At 51.1% G+C, this 19938-nt stretch overlaps 1 protein-coding gene across 4 annotated transcripts in view; it reads left to right on the top strand.

The window, feature by feature from the left end:
• Positions 1-15692, top strand: part of NSMCE1 (NSE1 homolog, SMC5-SMC6 complex component) — a 46407-nt gene extending 30715 nt beyond the window's left edge. For 3 of the 4 annotated variants that reach the window (XM_036916892.2, XM_057487064.1, XM_057487063.1), the window contains 6 exons: positions 6646-6767; positions 7665-7742; positions 9052-9198; positions 13957-14073; positions 14852-14972; positions 15481-15692. In XM_036916892.2, the coding sequence (XP_036772787.2) occupies positions 6646-6767; positions 7665-7742; positions 9052-9198; positions 13957-14073; positions 14852-14972; positions 15481-15560 (665 nt within the window). In that variant the 3' untranslated portion in view covers positions 15561-15692. The remainder of the gene's footprint in view (positions 1-6645; positions 6768-7664; positions 7743-9051; positions 9199-13956; positions 14074-14851; positions 14973-15480) is intronic. The other variant, XM_036916893.2, reaches the window with a different exon arrangement.
• Positions 15693-19938: the final 4246 nt, after the last annotated feature.

Here is a 19938-nt window from a genome sequence, read left to right as displayed (position 1 = left end):
TGAGGAGGGGGAGTTTACATGCACGGACAAAGTAGAGCTGCTGTGGTGTCAGCAGGCCGGGTGGCCATTCCCTGCAGAGCTCCTTCATACCTCCCTGAGGTTCCCTGAGGTCAGTGGGAGTGGGGGCCACCACTTATCTCAGCTATAGATGGACCACCTGTTTTCAAGGGGTGAGAGGAGAATGAAATGCACATTAATAGTATCAACAGTAGAGTTCTGCTGAAAGTGGTTCAGTTTTCTGTGATGACTCACACTGTGATTCAGGACTTTGCCCTCCCTCAGTACCATCAGGATGAAGAGTGTGTGCTGCTCTGAGGCTTATTGGAGTTACTGATCAATAGACCTCTGGTGAGGGGAACGGCCGATAGGTGGGCTTATCACACATATAGGGACAGTAGGCCTATGTCTCTGTCACCACTCCAGCAGTGATGTCATGGGTTTCAGTGAATTAATGCACATGGCCAAGAGGCGGGAACTGTGCCAAGTTCTGTAACGTAAGTTTATGCACTCTCATTTGAAGTAAGGCCAAAGAGTAGACTTTGTAACTGAAATAAACTCTTGATTAAAAAATAAAAAATCTCCGGATACTTAGATCTCTTTCTAAATAATAGATTTAAAAACAGTCCACTATTAAAAGCCTATTCCCCCTGTAGCATCAGAGTCCTGAGCTAATCTGCCATGTCACAGGAGTTTGTCATTTTTCTCTTTTTTGATTCAAACTCCTGGGAGTTAAGGTGTCAAGTTATATTGTATTTGAGCATAGAATATTTTTTTAACCTTTGTATTACGGAAAAAATGTCAGAAAAGTAGAATAATACAGTGAAACCTCATGTACCTATTTGCCCAGTTAAAATGGTAACTCATTTAGTATTATCTTGTTTTATCTATACTCTTACCTCCTTTCCCCTGTATTATTTTGAAGTAATTCTCATCTAAGTAAGAATTTTTTTTCTTTCAATGGCTGCTCAAGCCCTTCTGTTACCTCACCAAACTAAAGGCCAAATGTCTGATTTCTGGTCTGCATTTTGTCACTTACTGGCCCTGTGATCTTGGGTAAGTTCTTAGGCTCTGTGATCTCTGGTGTCCTTTTTTAGAAAAACAGACTGAACTGCATCCTGGCTCACTCATCTCAGTGGTTGTTCACAAGGCTCTGATGGGATCCTGAGGGAGCAAAACTATAGTATATTGACATGCAGATGTAGAGAATTATTTGTCTAATATATTTGCTGATTAAAAGACAACTCTTTCTGTCCCTGCTCTTCCCAACACTGCTCACTAGCATGGTTTGGATGTGCCATTGTCTGTTGCCATCTTCACTCAAATAGCTGAGTGTTGAGAGAATTCATTTTCCCCAGGCAATTGGTGTGCAGACTGAAGGCTGAGATGTGATTCCCCCCAGCCCCTTGCCTCTGGTCCAGTGCTCCTGCCTGGCAGCCTTTCCCAGCCCAGAGGCCTGCTCCCTCGGCCAATGTGCCCAACTGCCTGCTTGGATCCAGGGCCTGGGCTTCCCATCCCCAGCATGGCATTCAGGAGGACCAGCCAGCCCTGTTAGTTGACAGGGCTGTCACAGGGCAAGTTAGCTCACAAGTGGTTTGGTCCCCTGGGCTCTTATTTTTTGCTGTTATTTCCTCTGCCTAAAAATAGCACTTTCTCTCTGTAGTGCCTAGTTTGGATCAAAACTATTTGTTGTTCAGAAGTTAGGGCTGCAGACTTCCTGACTGCCTGTTGCCCAAGTGTGCAGTGAGCTGTAAGTTCTAGTAGCCTGCTGGGAAGCAGGAACCCTGATTAGCAAGAAGAGGTTTGTTGGTTAAACTTTAATTTTAAAGAATTTACCTTTAAGTTTGATTTCACATTTTAAACATGTACATAGGTGGCCAGAAAAAAATCATCTCTCAGAATGAATTGAACCAACCACTGTACTTAGAAAGTGTCCCATTCTGTTCAGTGCTGGCCCAGCCTGCTGACTTCCCTAAATCTCAGTTTTTAAATGCCCCAGTGGAAAGGCATTTCCCACTAAAGAAAGAGCTGTCCGGTCTTCTCCTGGGTCTTTGGCTTGTAGTTCAGCTCCTCCTGCAGCAGTGTGTGCTGACCTCTGTGACTTGGCCAAGTGATCAGGGCTGGACGTCCTTCGCCAAGGGCTGGTGGGTACTGGCTGGGCCCACTTACCCAGATGTGTCCTCTGAGCACAGCTCTATCTTCAGCACACACTGGCATCTTTACTGGGCACTACCCAGACAGTTCTCAGCTTCCCGGATTGGCTGAGTCCCTCTTTGTGAACTTGAAGTCACAGTGCCAGGTTCAGGAGGGATATAGATGTGACTTTGGTGGCATCTAGTATAGGGGAATTTTCTCAGAGAACATGCACTCCAGTCTACAGAGGCTATGTAGCTTGGTGCCTGGGAGCTCGGGATCTGGAGTCAGGCAGGTCTGGCCTCCATATCCAGGCTGTGGGAATCCTGGACAAGTTATTACTGCTCCAGTCCACTTGTGATATAAAGGTGATATTAATTACTCACCTTAGGGAGTTGTTCTTGCAGTCATAAAGTGAACCAAGCTAATGAATGGTGAATTGGCACGTACAAAGGTAAATTACAGCCACACATCTACAGGCCCATTGTTTGAAGCCTAACAGTAGCAGCTTTACCACAGCCCACATGAAATGCACAGGTACACCCTACTTACAAGTAGGGAGAACACAGGTACCACTTAGGATCTGGGACGCTTGTTTGGTTCAGACTTGGTGCAAGTATTCTGGTCAGGGTATCTTCTTGCTCTCTGGGAAGAGGCAGCTGTGGGATGTCCCGAGCCTTGTTCCTCACTCCTTGCAGCTGGTCATCCCGTGGTGTTGGCTGCAAGCCAGTGGTGTGAGGGCCTAGCAGATCCAGCTTTGTTCGCAAAAACACTGATATTTTGACACTTACCTGAAGTCTTTTTTTTTTTCTCAGTTGGTTCAGGAGGAATGATGTTAAGAGTTCTCTCAAGCCCCTCAAAGTGGTAGAATCAAGACTGGAAACAGTTGCCTCAGAATCCTATTACAGTCTTTTATGTCATGCACCTTATCATGACCATGGACTGAGGCTATTAGGGCCAGAAAGATCGTCAGACACTCCTTTGGTCCAGTGTGTTCCTACATATTTGCAAACTGTAGCTTCTTTACCATGGACTTCAGAAACGGGAGGGAGTAGGGGCGGAGCAGTGATCTCAAGACTTGAGATTGGGTAGCACCAATCTAATGTAACCTTGACACTTTATGGGCATGCCAGGGATCATGGTAGCAAGCAAAAGATCCCAATTCTGGCCAACTTAAAAAGGAAATGATGGGAGTCTCTTGGGAAAGGGACACACAGGACTGATTGATAAGTAGAGGCCAGAACCAGGGGGCACGAGGATGAAGGAGGCATAACAGCACCTCCTGGCCAAAGGCACCATCCCTCGGTAGCAGCTGGGCTGGAACCACATCCAGCCATCCCGTCCCTTCCTCGGATTGAGAGAGAGCATGAGGCTGAGCACAGGGTTCTGGGCCCACTCTTCGTGACCTAAGGTCTGGCCCCCTCAGCTTCCTGCCCTCTGGTTCTCTGGATGTGGGTACATATAATTATTCTCCTACTAAAGTCACACATATAGAAGAAAGACCAAAAAAAAAAAGCTAGTGTCTGGTTAGGGCTAGAAAAGGCTGCTAGGCAGCTAGACATTTCCCAGATAGCTCCAGTAGTGGGGTGGCCAGAGTTGGTAACTGGAATGAAATGTGGTGGGGAAGGCAATGCTTGAGAACCGTGGGATGACAGAGCCTGGAAACTTTGTCTAGGCTGGTCAGGGAAGGCCTGTATGGGAGGGGGTCATGTCCAGGACGCCGGAGGCTCAGTGGCTGGTAGTTGGAGCGAGGTTGTTGGTAGAGGGGAGCTCATAGCGGAGTGTTATAGACACCTGTGAGGTTGGGGGTGAGGCACTGGGTGGCCTTCCAAGATGAGATGGGGTCCTACTGGGAGGGGGGCAGGAGCAGGCTGGCCTCCTGGCACCATGCTGCCTCAGTTGCCCCCAAAGAAGTCAAGTGGGGGGTGTTACTGAACATGAGAAGTTTATTCTCAGGTAACGATTAAGAAAGAGATAATATAGCGGAGGGTGTCTGTAGGAAGCATGTACAGTATCAGCATCGGAGAGGGCATGGGTGTGCCCGACCTTGGAAGCTGGTGCAGGGGAGGGTAAAAACTGAGAGACTGAGAGAACGGAGCAGATGGCTGGTGTCTGCAGCAAGGACAGCAGAAGTGGTTTTTTTTTTTTTCCTTAAGCGATTATGCAGTGAAAACATTTATGTTTCTGAAAAATGAGGCTGGACAACAACCCAGAGGTGGTGGGAGAGGGGAGAGCACAGAGCAGCTCTTAGCTCATCTCCATGCAGATGAGGGGTGTGGAAAGTCCAGTGTCTTAGACTGCTTTTGATCTGCCTACAGAGTTTTCTGAATGGCACTCAGGAGAGGCCTTTTCAGTGGAAAATGTGAATTACCACTTTCAGAGAGAGGTGGGACTTGCCCCTGTGTCATACTGTGTGGACAGGGGTAGTTCCTGCCCACAAAGAATCCTGTCACTCACTCACTCAGAGATGGTTCTTGAGTGCCTGATTACCAGGTGGCCAGGTTTCCCAGGCTGGTTGCTTTGCAGGTAGAGAAGGGATTCTGGTAAGCCAAGGGCATACACTTGTACAGAACAGCCAGTGTCTGGAAAGAGACATTTTGCATGGTGTGGAGGAGGAAGAAAACGCAAAAGCACTTTATATGGGGGTAGCAGAGAACATTTCATGGAAAAAAGTGCCATTTTAATTTTCAGAAGTGGAAGTGAGGAGGAAAGGCATTTCAGAAAGGAAGGGTGGGGGAGCAGAGGCCTGGAGGCAGGAAATGCCTCTCACTCCCCTCAGATTTTCAGCAGCTGTAGCCAGATTTCATTGTCATGCTAACGTTACAGTTTTTGACATATCCATTATTACTACTTTTTTTTAATGGATTTTTTTTTTTTAACTTAAACGACCTTGCTTAAAAAGGAAGCTTAGATCCGTGTGTGATTTGCATGTTAGTATTACTGTCCTGGTCTTTGTCATTAACTTTTCTGGGCCCCCTATTATGCCCCATGCCTGTAACTCTTCACAAGGCCTACATGGCCGGGACTTCCACTGCCACCAGCATGTTTTTTTAACTTTAATAATCTTGAAGTATACAAGGAGCTTGAGGAATACCTTTCTCGGTAAGAAGACAAACACAGATAAGATTCACGTGTCCTGGGATGGCGCCCTCATGTCAGTCCCCTGCCCAGCCATGGCCTTGGTCATCAGCTTGGTGGGTGACCTTCCAGGCTTTTTCCTGTAGTGTTGTTTCATTGGTTTTATTATTGTTTTTAACATAAATGGTACCATATTATCTGTTTTCCTGCCGTCCTTTCTTCAGAGTGATTTTCTAAGGTATAGATCATGTGATAAATAAAAATAAAAATTATTTTAATAAATGAAGTTATTTTGAAATTATTTTAGTAAGTGAAAACAGTAATACATACTCCTATTTTAAAAAAGTATCAGTGTACAAAAGGGCAATCCCAAGACACAAAGTTGACCATGTCCCTCCTCTGTTTGCAACTCTGAAAGGCTCCCCATTGCTCCCAGGAGAAAGGCCTGCAGGGCCCTGTGTGTCCTGGCTCCTGCTTCCTGCTGCAGCTTCATTGGTCCTCCAGGCCCTGCTTGCCTCCTTGCCGAGTGTGCCGTGCATGGGTTGTGCATTGTGGGTTGTGTGGCCCCAACTCGGGCTCTGTACGCACCTAGCCTCTGATGGATTGATGGCAGCTGGCCCCCTTGTGCTTCTCTGGGCAGCGTGCCTCCTGTCATAGGGCAGCTGAAGGTGGGTAGCGTACAAGTGAGAGTGCAGGTGCTCCCACCCTGCTGTCGGGGCTCACTGTGCCTCATGGTGTAATGCTGGGCCAGTCAGACCTGTTCTCTGCATCTTAGCCTCCTTACTGAGCTAGGAGGAGGATGCTAGTTGCCTGCCTTGGCGGACCGTTGGCATGACTGATCAATTCCTGCGCGAGAAGGGTTCAGGACAGGACCTCCCATGGTGAGTGCTCAGTGTGAGCTGCTCTGTTTACCCTGGTGGTTGTTATATGCACTGTTACAGCCCTAAGCCCAGCACACAGGGCCTGGCATGTGAGTATTCAGGATGTCTAATAAAGGAAGGAGGGAATAAAGACAGACCTGATAGATGTGTGAGGATGTGCAGGGATAGAGGCTCCCATGGGGAAGGGGGAGGAGTTGGGCTGAGAAAGTTCATGGCAGGTTCTGAGCACATGCAGTGCACCCAAGGTGCGGAGTTGGGGACAGGGGATGGTAATCGGTGGCAGGGAGCTGTGAAGGGGGAAGCCCAGGCTGGGGGCTGCCAGCAAGGACAGGAAGGCCACAGCAGGTTCAGATACCATTTTCTATGACTTTCTCCCTCACAGCACCCTCTGTCTCTGAATTCTCTAGGAGGAAAGAAGTTACACAGTATTGGCATCTACCTAAGAGGGCCTTCGCCCATTTCTGGCTTTGGTGCCCCACATTCAGGTCAATGGAATGATTGTAACAGCTATGCTTTTTTGCTGAAGCCCCATCTCTCTGTTTTTGCCTATTTCCAGGCAATGCTACTGTAGAAAAGTTGGAGGACTTCATCAACAACATAAACAGTGTCTTAGAGTCCTTGTATATTGAGATAAAGAAAGGAGTCACAGAAGATGATGGGAGGCCCATTTATGCGCTGGTACGTGCACAACAGAGCCCTCTCATGGCGTTTGTGAGGAGCTGGGACAGAGAGCATTTGCCTAGGACCCTGTTTGTAAAGAGTGAAGGTGCATCCTGCCTCTATTGGCTCTGAGGTGGAAGACACACAGCTTGGCCCTGCCTCCCCAATCCAGCCACGTGGTCTGTAACGTTGCCAGGGCCAGGGGCTCTCACCTCGGTGCTGGCCTCACTGCCCCACACTGAGCCCAAGGCATGGCAGCATGCACTTGGCTTATTTTGTTTGTTAACCGTTCTCTGCAAGAAGTTATCCCAAATGTGTGGACTCTTAGGATTCAAGGGAGAAAATGGTCCTTCGTTTGGAACACAGAAACTGTGAAAAGAAAAACTGTGAGGGCACTAAGGATTGAGCCCTATTTGGAACCTCCTGTTATTTCCAGATTTCCCCTCCTCACTAGGAAATGAGGTGACATGTGAGGAGAAGCTGACATCTTAGGCAGATCCAAGGAGATCAAGCTCCTACCAACTAGGCTTACACAGAGAGGGGCTCTGGCCCAAGATTTCCCAAACTGTGTTCCAGGGAGAAAAGAGTTGTAGAGTCAAATAACTGGAAATTCAGATTCCTTTACTGCCAGACTTCTCAGTCCTGCTGCATCTGAAGCTCTATTAGCGTGCACTCACATTTCCCAAATTTATCTGAGTTTGGGGAATACTGCACAGCTTTTGGAGTTTTAAAACCTCTGAGAATCAGACATGTTGACCAAGCTAAAGATTTCAGACTGTAGTATATGACGGGTTACAAATCCATGCCTGTGGCCAGGTGCTCCCTGACTGGTGGGCGGTGGGAGGGAGAGTCAACAAGTGAACTGACTGACTAGTGGAGGGCACGGCCTGACCATCATATTGACTTAATTTTTAGGTGAATCTTGCAACAACTTCCATTTCCAAAATGGCCTCAGATTTTGCAGAGAATGAACTGGATCTGTTTAGAAAGGCTGTAAGTATAGTAACTCCCACTGCACATTGTCTCGGCTTCTTATAGGACACAATGGGAACTGCAGTCTTACAGGGTCACCATTGCTGCCTGAGAAAGCCCTTTGCAGGGGATGTCACTGAGAGCCTTCCCTGGAATTCACAGCTGCCAGGTGATTGCTGGGGAGGTTGCCACGGCTACCTATGAAAGAAGGGCCTGTCCTGGTTGAAGCCCAAACGGTTAATCAGTCGGCCTCATGGGCGTACAGTGTGGGTGAGGAAGTGTTACTGCGTGGTGCTCACAGTGCAGTCTGGACCGGCAACAGCACTGCCTGCACGCTTGCTAGAAAGGCCAAATCCCAGGCCCCACCCAGCTATTAAATGCAGGTCTGATTCTGTATCCTAACAGGGTGTCTCAGAACTGTTCACGTTCACATTTGAGAGGCATTTTGCTGCCTACCCGGCTTGAGCTATTCACTTAGCTCTCTTGTCACTCACTTGGATGAGCACCTGCCTAAGACAGAGGTTCTCAAACTTGGATCTCCATTACAATAAATGTGGAAGGAAAAATAATTCAGATAGTCCAGCCTCACTCCAGGTCTGTCAAATCCAAGCCTCTGATGAAGTTCTAGAAATCATTCCTTTCTAAGCCTCCTCTGGAGACAATTAGCAGCCAAGGTTGAGAACCAGGCTTTAAGATGCCGGACACACCTGTGTGCGTGGGAAGCCTGTCTTCCCAGTGGAAGAACTTCTGTGGGAGGAAGTTTTAGGGGAGTTTGCCTTTCAGCCTCTCCTGTCCCTGGGTGCCCAGCGCTTCTGTGGCTTCCAAGCTTACTTACTTTGTTTTTTGCATGGGAGACATCTACACCAAGTAATAGGGCTTGTCCAAAAGGCCTGTGGCTCAGGGGGTACCAGGAGGCCCGGTGTGGCCCAACCCAGCTCTGCTCTCTTGCCCTTTCTGGCTCCAGTTTGCCACTTAGGCCACCCGTGATGTCCTGCCCACCTTTGAGTGGGAGGGTGCTTCCTCATTTATGCATTTATACATTTCTCAGGTTTTCTGCCTTTAAGGAGGCAGTGACAAGAGAGAGGATTCTTGCTTTTAGGGCATTAAATCATTCATTGGGGGATATTACAGAAGTGACCCTGAGTCAAAAGGACTGAACATGTTTCTGGCTTTTGATGCTTATTATTATATTGTTTCCTGGGAGATGGAACCAGGGTTCAGTGCTGCCTATGATACGAGTAGTTTTACTGCACCCCTGCCAGGACTGATATTATTGCTTAAAAGTTTTTGCCAATTTAATAAATGAATTGAAACCTTCTATTTCTTCTAGTTGGAACTGATTATTGACTCAGAAAGTGGCTTTGCATCTTCCACAAATATTTTGAACCTGGTTGATCAACTTAAAGGCAAGAAGATGAGGAAGAAAGAAGCTGAGCAAGTGCTGCAAAAGTTTGTACAAAACAAATGGCTGATTGAGGTACTTTGGGATGAGGTTACAAAGGGTTTTTTTCCCTCCAAAACCATATTGTATCCAATTGTCCTTTGAGCCAGGCCCTGTCAGGTTCCTTACCTGCTTTTTAATGTCCACAGTGATCCTTTGAGGAGGATTTGGAACCTCCAGTTCACTCTCATGAAGGGTCCAGGGGGCCACAGCAGGAGGTGGCAGAGCCAGGGATTGCACGCAGGTCTGTGTGCTCCAGGATTCTAGCCACTGGTCCCTGAACTGGGAGGCGGTGTAGTACAGTGGTTCAGGGTGTGGTTCTAGCACCTGACCTGAATCCTGGTCCCAGTGGCCTTGAGTTCCTTGTCTGTAAAAGGGGAGTACCTAGGGGGTATGCGGAGTGGAAATGAGGTGGTGTGTGCCAGGGGCCTGGGGCTGGCTCCCAGAGGAATTGCTGTCATTATTATGGTTATTATTTTCAACATTATGTTATTCAAGGCCAGTGCCTTTGGCTTCTTTCACTTAGATGGTCACTCTTAAGGAGGACATGTGAACACACTTGGAGAGGAGCTGTGGAAATCTGTGAAAGGACCAGACTTCAGGTTCATGTTTCTAGACATCCTGTGTCTAGTTCTGCTGACCGGGGCAAAACAGATGTTTCAGTTCATTTTCCCCAAAGGGCACCACTGTTTCCAAGAAACCCAAGGCAGCAGACTCAACTCTTGCCCAATTTACTACCCTCTCCCCTCCGAGTGCCTGTATCTGTGCAGGATGTGATCAAATTGGCCCTTAACTTCTGCACTTGGTGGTCAGCCTTCCAGGGCTGGTGGCTGACATGACTTGACTCTTCACTTGCACTTCAGGGAGAGCTTGCGTCTGGTAGTCAGAGTTACAGTGTTTGAGTTAGTGAAATCTAAGGAGGTGGGCCATCCCTGGCAACCTGACCAAAACTATTTAGTTCTGGTGTACTTCCTGGCCAGGAGGAAAGGAGCTGGAGAGGTCACGGGGGGAGGGCAGGGGTGGTGGGGAGCCCCTAGGGAGTGCCAGGATCTCTGGGCACTTCTGTGCACATTGTGTCCTTGGGTCTTCCCAGCCGCCCCTCGACAGGGAGCCCTTAGCTCTGGTCTCAGCTGAACAAACTGCAGCTCCACCGCCTGGGTGGTGCCCACGCCCAGCAAGCGGCCGAGCCGTGTTCAGCCTGGTTTGGGTGACTGCAGCACCCTGTCAGTTGCTGTGTTGCAGTGTTTCTTCCTCTCTGGGGTGGATTGGGCAATCGGGAACGTTCTTGGGCGGTTTGGTTCTTGAACCGACTGCACTCTCTCCTCAGGCCAAGGCTTTTTAAGGGTAGGGGCTACAAAGTCTTCATTGTTGTACCTCAGCACTCAGTAAGGGCTTACTGTGTGGATGACAGGGCAGGTGAGGTGGATGACCAAGCAGATGAACAGAATTTATTTAAAATGTATGAAAAATGATGAAGAAATACTTGCTCCTCATAAGAAGATTAGAAAATGTCAGTCTTCATAAACACACTGAGGTCAGCTGTTACTCTACGCACAGAGCCAGCTACTCTGCCATTCCCGTATCCCCTGTGCACCTCCTCTCGCCCACGAGTTACACATGCCTGGTATGTGCTGCTATAATGTGTTCAGGCTGCGGGGCTGCAGGGATGTGTATCTGCCTTTATCATCAAGCTTTCCCTTTGCCCCAGCTTTTTGCTACCCTGAGGGGTGGGGGCGATAGAGGGGAAGGGACACGCCTCTGAAGTCTGTTGTACTTGGTCCAGGCTTCTGTCCTCTGCTTCTTCCTCACTAAAATGGAGACGCTGGTGACACTTTCTTCAGGGGTGGGCTCTGAGCTCCAGTGAGAGGGCAGATCAGAGATTCTGTGAGCTGTCAAGGGCATGCGTGCTTCAGGAAGGAGCGGGCTGCCTTCTGTGGCCACGGAGCCCTTGCGGGAGTCCTCTTGTGGACCGATCCTCTCCAGCCTCTCAGGGACCAAAGAACAAACCTGGGGCAGGGCGGGGCGCGGCATGGCAGTGAGACACCTCCAGATGCCTCCTCTGGCCTTGCTGCATGCCTCCACCTCTGGCAAGTAGCTTCTGGTCTCGGGGTCTGTTTCGCACCTGGGGAATGAGAATACTGATTGCTCTAAGGGACTGTTTCATGAGGACTGAATGCTTTCTGAGCCACCCGGTGGGTGAGGGCTGCATGAGTTCTGTGGCACTTTGGAGGAACACCTGAGGGACTGTGGGGTATGTGGTGGCTGGTCCTCTGACCTGCCTTCCTGAGAGCAGCACCTTGGTGGAGGGGATCTTACCTGATCCTCGGCCCCTAGAAATGGGACTTTCCTCAGAAGTCGTACTGTGTAGGTGCCCTGCCCCAGCGGTACTTCTTTCATTATGAAGGGAGACTCTCCGGTGCCTGGGGAGCCCTGCTCCTGTGCCGGGCCATCCTGGCATGGAGGTGCTGGGGTAGCTGTGTGGTCCTGCAGAAGGCCTTGGAGAGGTGGGAAGTCAGGGTCCGTGGGGGAGCCCCAGGAAGGCCTCAGAGAAAGCAGAGGTCCTCAGGGCTTGGGCGTCTGTTGACTGCCGTATGTCTGCACACCGCACACCCTGATGCCAGGTTGAGCTCAAAGTATTGTTGCAAGGCCTGGGAGGTCACTTGAGTCTTGGTCTTCCTTGGAAGGCCAGGGCACTCTACACACCCCTTCCTTGGACAGGGCCCCCAGAGGACTGAGTAGTAGAATCATAAACAGTAAGCACCAGGCACAGTGTCAGGTCTGTAGATGTTTAATAAATGCAGCTCAAGCCTATCTGTGAATTTGAATTTGTTCACTGGGGCTTGGGCATTCCTCCATGGGATCATTGCAGGGTCTACTGAATCTTCCCTCAGATGTTTGTCATGGGACTGCCAGGTGCTGGGCCCCACAGGTGCTGCCGACATAAGAATGAGCAAACCAGAGTCAAGTAGGTATCCTTTACTGAAGTAAAGGATAGAAAGGGAAACATGATTTTATAACAGCTTTAGCAAAGGAACCTGCCCTCTACTGAGGAAGTGACACTTGAACTGAAGGCTGTGGAGACAATGGAGTTGTGGATGAGGAAGATTATTCAAGACAGGAGCAGCAGCCTGTGCAAAGGGCTTGTGCCCAGAGGGGGCGTGGTGTGCTCAAGGAGCTGAGGCCAGGGCCTTCTGAGCACAGGACTTGTGGGGAGAGTGGGACAGGGTGAGCTGGGAGATGGCACATCAGTGTGGTTCCTCAGCCCCAAAATGGTGGGAAGCCCTGAGGGGTTTAGGCAGAGGATCAGGCTGGCTTGCCTTGGAGAGATCAGGTTGCTTGGAGAGGGTTACAGAGGGGAAAGAGGGCTTAGAGCACTGGTATGAGGTGAAGGTGGATTAGGGTGGCTGCCATAGAGATGGAGCGCCATCATGGATTTGGGGGCCACTGAGAAGGTAACAGCCACGGACCGAGGGCTCTGCCTACAGCATGAGGGGCGCCAAGCCCGTCCCTTTCCTGGTGGCCCAACAGCCCTGGTGCAGGACACTAGTGTGTCATTCACCAGCTTCCCTATGCTTCTGAGATTCCTCAGCTGCCTTCCACCTGCCCTCTGCTCCCTGTAGTCAGCTCTCCAGGCCTCTGCACCCAGTGGCCCCATCTGTCCCTCTGCTGGTCCTCTGTCCCAACCATTGGTGGCCCAGAGTGAACACATTTCCTTGCCTTGGTTACACAAGCACACAAACTGCCTCAACACTCCCCGTGGTGATGGAAGCAGGAACACGGGGAGATGGGGGATGTGCCTGTCAGAAAGCGACAAACAGCTCTTGCTTGTTGTAAAAACTAGGAGATTGCAGAGAAGTGAAGAGGCCTTGGAGGTCACTCAGCAGGCTCAGTCTGTGAGGCCCCCAGGATCTCGTGCTGCCCTGCCGAGGACCCCCACTGCCACCTCCCCCTCCCCACAATGGGAGGAGATCAGACGGAACAAAGATAGTTCACAGGGTCAATCCCAATTCTTGAGTTGATGATGAAAGAGAATAAACATTTACCTCCCTCCAGGTTTCTCTTAGCCTGCCTTTGTACTGGCCTGCAGCGTAGGCCGCTGCAGCCCAGTTACTTGTAGTGTTTACATGCTTCTTGGCTCTGCTTTGGTTCTCTGGTCAAAGGGCATGTGGACTGTGACTGGTGGCGGGAACCAGGAGTCCTGGCTTCTATTGGAGGCCCTCCCACCCACACCACCTGAGGTGTGAGCTGGGGGTGGTCCCTGCCTTCTCTGGACCATTTCCAGCTTTATCTGTAAAGTGACCTGGCTGAGAGTGATCTGGGATGGAGCCCACAGAGGCTCTGGGCGGCAGTGCTGGGTGACATGTGATAAGCTGATTTCCTGAGGGGCGGGCAGGGCTGGTGGAAAGAGGCAGTACTTGGGTTGAGAAGGTAGGGGTTGTCTGGAGTTCACTCCCATCTCAGGGTCCTCAAGTAGGAGGGCTGCCATGCAGATACCAGATTTACATTTGTGAGGGCACAAGAAAGGTGCTGAGGGCATGTGGGGGCAGGTGGACCTCGCCTTGAGTTCCTTTTAGGTCTTTGCCTAAGTTTTCCCTGCTTGAGGCTCTGCCAAGGGGCCAGCGTGGTTGCCCAGTGGCTGGGTTGGTGAAAACTGGCAGTGTGTGGGGCGTCCACCTTTGTGCCTTCCTGGGCCTTGGGCTACAGGACTGCAGAGGGAACGTGCTGAGCCGGGAAAGGATCTGGTGTGCCGGCAGCTTGAGAGGGAGATGGCCACCTCCTGTTCTGTCCCTGCAGAAGGAAGGGGAGTTCACCCTGCACAGCCGGGCCATCCTGGAGATGGAGCAGTACATCCGGGAGACGTACCCCGATGCCATGAAGGTGTGCGACATCTGCCACAGCCTCCTCATCCAGGTACCGCTCCCCTTCTGGGCCTGGGCCTCTCGCATCGCCACTCCTTCCTCCAGTGTGCAGACAACAGGGCATCTCCTCCGAAGTGTCTGGGGATGGCCACCCAAATGCCCACCTGTCTTCTCCCCAGTCCCTCTGTTTTAGTCCAGGAAAGCTCCTTTTCTCCAGGAAGTTCTCAGAAGCCCTTGTATAGCCCCCGTTATCTGGACACTTATTTGTTGAGAACCTTTCTGTGTTGACCATTGTTCCTCATGTTTTACATGCACACTTTGCAAGGCTTTACAGCGGTTGGGCCAGTGCTAAACTTTTATGTTTTCTTTTTAACCTTTCTCTTTTGGCAGTTGTCAGCTAAGCTCTGATGAGCCTCTTTGTAGATATATCCTCGAGCACTTGGTAAATTGTTTCCTTGGGTTGAATTCCTGGAAGTGACATGTCTGGAACAGAGTGTATGTTTTTTCTTTTTAAAGCTTTTGATCCACATGCCTACCTGCAAGATCTGATGGCCCACATATTCTGGGTGCCCGAGTTCCAGGCTGCTCTGGTTGGCCTGGCCTGCTGCCACCACACTGGCCTTTAGAGTTTGGAGCTTCTTCCACCTACATTCAGTTGTCAAATCCTTTATAAAACCCACTGTACCGAGGACTTTGGGATTGTTGTTACTAATCTGGAGCGTAGAAGACAAAAGTATTAGAGCCTGCTGGACATTTTCCTCTCAGTTTCCTGAAGGTTTGTGAATACAGAAGTATACAAGACTCCCGGGCCATCGCCTTTCTTGTTTCAGGGTCAAAGCTGCGAGACCTGTGGGATCAGGATGCATTTACCTTGCGTAGCCAAGTACTTCCAGTCAAATTCAGAGCCGCGCTGCCCCCACTGCAATGACTACTGGCCCCATGAGATACCAGGTTTGTGGGCCCGAGGCACTTGAGGGCTTTCCTTCTGGCCTCTGGGAGGGGCTGGGCTGGCAGGACTGAACACACATAGCGGTGGCTGGCCCTGAGGGGACGTGGAGACGGGCAAGTGCCTCAGACGAGGGTTCCACGCATGCAGGTCCACACTGGCAGCACCGGTTGCACCTGCAGTAAGTGGAGGCAGGCTTGTGTGCACTTCCTCATGGCCCCCTGGAACCCACTAGAGATTCCAGGGCATGTGAGGGTCTGGTCTCGCCCCTCTCCCTGGTAGCTGTCTCAGGAGGGGAGAGTGAAAGCGGTGACCACAGCTCCCTGGGTTCCTTTGTCTGTGAAAGGGCTCATTCTACCTTCCAGGCACGGTGGGGACAAAGATGGTGGTGAACAATGTTACTGACATAGGCCAGAGTCCTTGGCACATGACACGTAGCTGTGCATGAACTATTGTAGGGGTGCACTCAGTCCCTGCCATTCACAGTATCTTCCCGACGTTTTCTGTGTACAGAAGTCTTCGACCCTGAGAAGGAGATGGAGCCTGGTATCTCCGGTGCGAACAAGAAGTCCTCGCGGTCCAGGCAGCACTAGCTCGCGCACTGCTGCGGGGCTTGCTGCCTTCAGGGGGACGGGCGATGCAGCCCTGTTTGGAGAGAGACACCAGCATCTCACATGACTCTCCATTTTATGCTTTATGTTTGGAATAAACCTTACTAAGGAGTCGCTGCAGCCTCAGAGCATCATTGTATGCCCTTTTGGGGAGGTTTCCTGCTGGGGCCTCTCCTTTTCCCCTCGAGCTTCCCACCCAGGGACCCCCTGGTTTGAGTTCCAGCAGGTGAAGTTGGCGGACCTCCTTCTCCATAGCATGGGCCCTGGGCAGCTTTGCCTTCAATCCCCAGCTTTAGTCACTTGTCCCATCAACACTGGCCAGCCTGCCCTGGACTTGTGGGTTCTTGGCCTCAGTTTGGGCCCTTCTGTAGCCTAAGATGCAGTTAGCCTGAATGGGCGTGAGGCCGGCAGGCTGGGCTGGAAGTGTGCTCTCCTCACTGTGCCCTTCTGCACCCCCTTGGTGACTGGCAGCCCTGCCATCAGCTGCTTCAGCCAGGACCCAGGAGACAGCCTAGATGCTTCCTCCTCCCTGGCCCTCCTGCATCAAACCAGTCACCAAATCCTGTCCAGCCCACCCACCAGCTGGCCCTCATCCCCTCAGCTGCTGCCCTAGGCAGGTCCCTGCACTCCCCTGCTCCCCGCCACATCTCCCCACTGCTTCTGGCTCTGACTGCCTACTTGCTCATTTTTTCCACCAGAGTGATCTTCCCACAATGCCAGTCAGCATGGGCGCCCCTGCTGGAGATCCTGATAGCTCCCATCACCCAAGTGCTGGGTTTAGACTCACCAGGCTGGATGCCGAGGCCCTTCTCATCTCACTACCTCTCCCTTCCCCACTTCTCAGCAGCACAGCATTTCCTTCAGATTCTGAACAAGATGTTCTGCTCCTCACCTGAGCTTCTGCATGCACTGTGTCCTCCTCTGCCCGCATACTCTTTCCCATTCTCTGCCTCTGCCGTTAACACCTGGCCACCCTTGGACCCGTGTTAGGCTGTCACCACTTCCAGCCCTCAGTCTCCCCACTCCCTGTACTTCCTTGGTCATCACACACTTGCCACACTGCTTTAATGCACTGTCTGCCTCTCCCCCTGCCACCCTAATGTCAGGACCCTTTCAGCTGTGAGGAAAACCTAACTTAAGCTAGCTTGAACAAGACCTGGTCAGAAGGGGTCATTCGGGAGAGGTTTAACCTGGTGGTTTAAATGATGTCACCAAGCATCCATATTTGTCTTTGCTCTATTTTCACTGAGCTGGCCTCATGCTCAAGGCCTATAAGATGGTCTGCCAGAATATCCAGCTACCTTTTTCGGTAGCAAAACAGCTACCATGCTTCCAGGCCTCACACACCAATGCCCCTGTGTCAGGAGGAAGAGGGCAGGCCTTGTTTAGTGGCTCCGCCAACCCAGCAAACGTCCTGATAGCTTAAGCTCCAATTTGGAAACTCGAGGTGGGGATGGGATGAGGAGGGGACCTCACGGAGGTCCAGCTGGCATTGGCAAATCAGGACTTACTTCTGAGCTGTGGGCAGGTCGGCCCCTCCCAAGCTGCCTGGCTGAGTGAGGAGGGGCTTCCTCCTAAGCAAGTGGAAGACAGTGTTACCACGCAGCAGTGGCATGGGCTGTGGGCACCACCCGGGCAGGTTGCAGGAAGGGATGCTGTGCCAAGGTTACCTCCAAAAATGAACAAATGACAACCTGCTGGGGAGAAGTTCCCCCTCCAGGCATCAGTTTCCGTCTCCTGAGACCTCAGGCCCACCTCCCAGGCAGGGAGGAGGCTTTTAACTGGAGTCCTCCAGAGGCAAGTACCTGCCCAATCATAGAGCCCTGTGGGTGTCCTGAACTGGGGAGTTCAGGAGTGTGTCAGGGCAGGCAACAGCAGCCTTCCCCATCTGGCTGAACCAGACAAGGGAGTCCTGGAAGTGCACGAGGAGGCTTGCAGAGATGACAGGACGGCAGAGAACCAGTCTAGACAGGAGGACCAGGGTTCTGGACGTCGAGACCCACTGCTCAGTCACACAGGCACTGCTGCCTCCTCCATCAGCTGCAGCCTTTTGACTTGCCCTCCTAATGGCCCAAGATGCAGTTCTAGGGCATGGCCCAGATTTATGTGCCCTGCCAGACTGCATTCCCTGGGGAAAGGTCATTCTCCAAAATGTTCCGAAAGAAGGGAGCATGGATGCCAAGGGGCTAAAAGCAAACATACTGCCATGGGGAGGGCAGGGCAGTTCCTGACAGTTGGCTTCCTGCTTGCCTGGCTGAGTAGTTTTGGTGGTCAAGGAAAGGCAGGGTCATACCATGCAGGCAAGGCCCAGTTGAGATGCAGTGAGCACTGAGCACCTTGCCCCTGGGGACACCAGCCCTCTTGCCAGTCTCCCTGTACTGATAGCAATGTGAGCTTCCTGAGGATGCTTTGGCATGGCCCGACCAAAATCCCTACACAGAATTCCAAAGACCCTATCTGGCACTCCAGGCCCTTGTGATCTGGCCCAGGCCAACCAGTTTCCACTGCTCTGCTCTCCCACTTAAGTAATTCCAGGAACTAGTCAGGGCCAGTGATGCTCCTGGCTCCCCTGGTTTCCAGTCTTCCCCCATCTGGGTCCTTGTTACACAGCAGCAAAGAGTGTCTCTCCCACCGCCCAGCCCACCTGCCCCTCCCCATTCTCCCAGCTCCCTCTACTCCAGCCACACTGGCTCCTTCCTCTCTCCCGAGGCCAACACTCTCCTTCCCCAGGGCGGTGGCATCTGCTTCTAGGAGCTACTTTGTGAAGCTTGCGGCCAATGCTGGATTCCTGGCCATTCAGGCTTCTTGTTCAAATGCTATATATCAAGACATGTCTTCCCCAACCCATTCCGTTGCTGTATTCTAACCTGTTACTACTTTGTTCTGTTGCCTTCACACTTACCACTATCTGCACCACCTTATTTTATTGTTGGTCTCTGCTCATGAGGGCAGTCCTCCGGCCTGATGTCTTGCTGTCATTATCTGACACAGGTCACTGTATACTGCACAGGCTGCTCTACATCCCCGACCAGTGGGTGGCCAGGGTCCTGGTGTTTGCACCTCTCCTTGGCTCTTAACAGCTGGTTGGTACTTTTAGTCCAGCTGAATTCAGTCCAAATTTCTTAAGAGCCAAAGCCAGCCTCTAACTGGCCAGGATTACCAGCAACATTGGCACCTTGCCTTAAGGGGCATATAGAGATTTCACCTTTTGCTATCTTCCTGTCTGACAAGGGACGTTTACTTGAGGTGGCCAGGCCTTGATACCACGTTTCAGTGAATGTTTTCTTTAGTCCCTAACTATAGAATCACTGCATTACGATAAATTGCTTCTCTTCAACCACAGCTCACAGCAGGCGGGACCTGACATCTGGGACAGATGGGATTGTACAGGCTGGGCCGCTGGTGGAAGCTGGGGTGACGCAGCCGTTCCTGGGCTGGGAAGGGGTGTGTTATGCAGGCAGGCCTCTTGAGTTACGGCTCCTGGCAGCCACCATTCCTCATCAATGGCGGCTGTGCAAGGCACAGTGGCATTCCTATTTTATGCCTCACTACCTTCAGTGGCATTGATATTTGGTAGTTTCTTCATCTGAAAAATTAGGTAAATTAACTATTAATAATGTTAGATTGGGGAATAAATCTCACAGAGCCGTGGATTCCATTTTCTTAAATAGCTCTCATATTTGCCCGTTCTCCATGCCCACTGCCCCACCCAAGGTCACCCGTGGGATCAATTCCACCACTTTCCTGCAGGTGTCACGGTCGGCTGTCTTCTTGCCGGCTAACAGTCAGCCTGCACAGATCCATAATCTGATGGTCTCTTGGCTCAAAACTCTGAAGCCCAAAGAGCTACTTCATGAAGTTTCAAATTCCTTGGCCTGGTACTACTGCTTTCAAATCCCCTTTCTCCTCATTACTGGGGGTGGAGGTGTGGGGGAGCCACGCCTGGTCAAACAGAGCTGCCATTCCCAGGCTACAGAATAGTCCCTGGTTGTGCTTAGGTGCCAGGGCTGCCAGAATCTTCCCTGGGGTTTCTAAGTCTATGGGTCATGGTGCTGGAAGGATATGGAGTTGACCTGCCAGGGCATCTTCTCCCCCGGGAACAAGGGTATCTGCAAAGGGGAAAGGCCAGAGTCCCCTGACAGTAGAGACCCCTGTGTGGTGGAGGCTACAGGGGAAGGAGGGGTCTTCTGGGCACTGGTGCTGGTTCTTATTCAGGAACCAGCTACTGGGAGGGTGACCAGTTGGAAATTCATCTAGAACACCCTCACACCTCTCTGAAGGAAGCTTGTTTATTTCAGTAACAACAGAAACCTCCTCCAACCTCCCATTGCCTGCTCTGAGCTCAACAAGCTGATGAGGA

Source organism: Manis pentadactyla, chromosome 10, assembly GCF_030020395.1.
Source record: "Manis pentadactyla isolate mManPen7 chromosome 10, mManPen7.hap1, whole genome shotgun sequence".
In the NCBI taxonomy this organism is placed as follows: domain Eukaryota; kingdom Metazoa; phylum Chordata; class Mammalia; order Pholidota; family Manidae; genus Manis; species Manis pentadactyla.
Note: the sequence above shows the minus strand (reverse complement) of the source record. Positions and strands in the feature narration are given on the sequence as shown.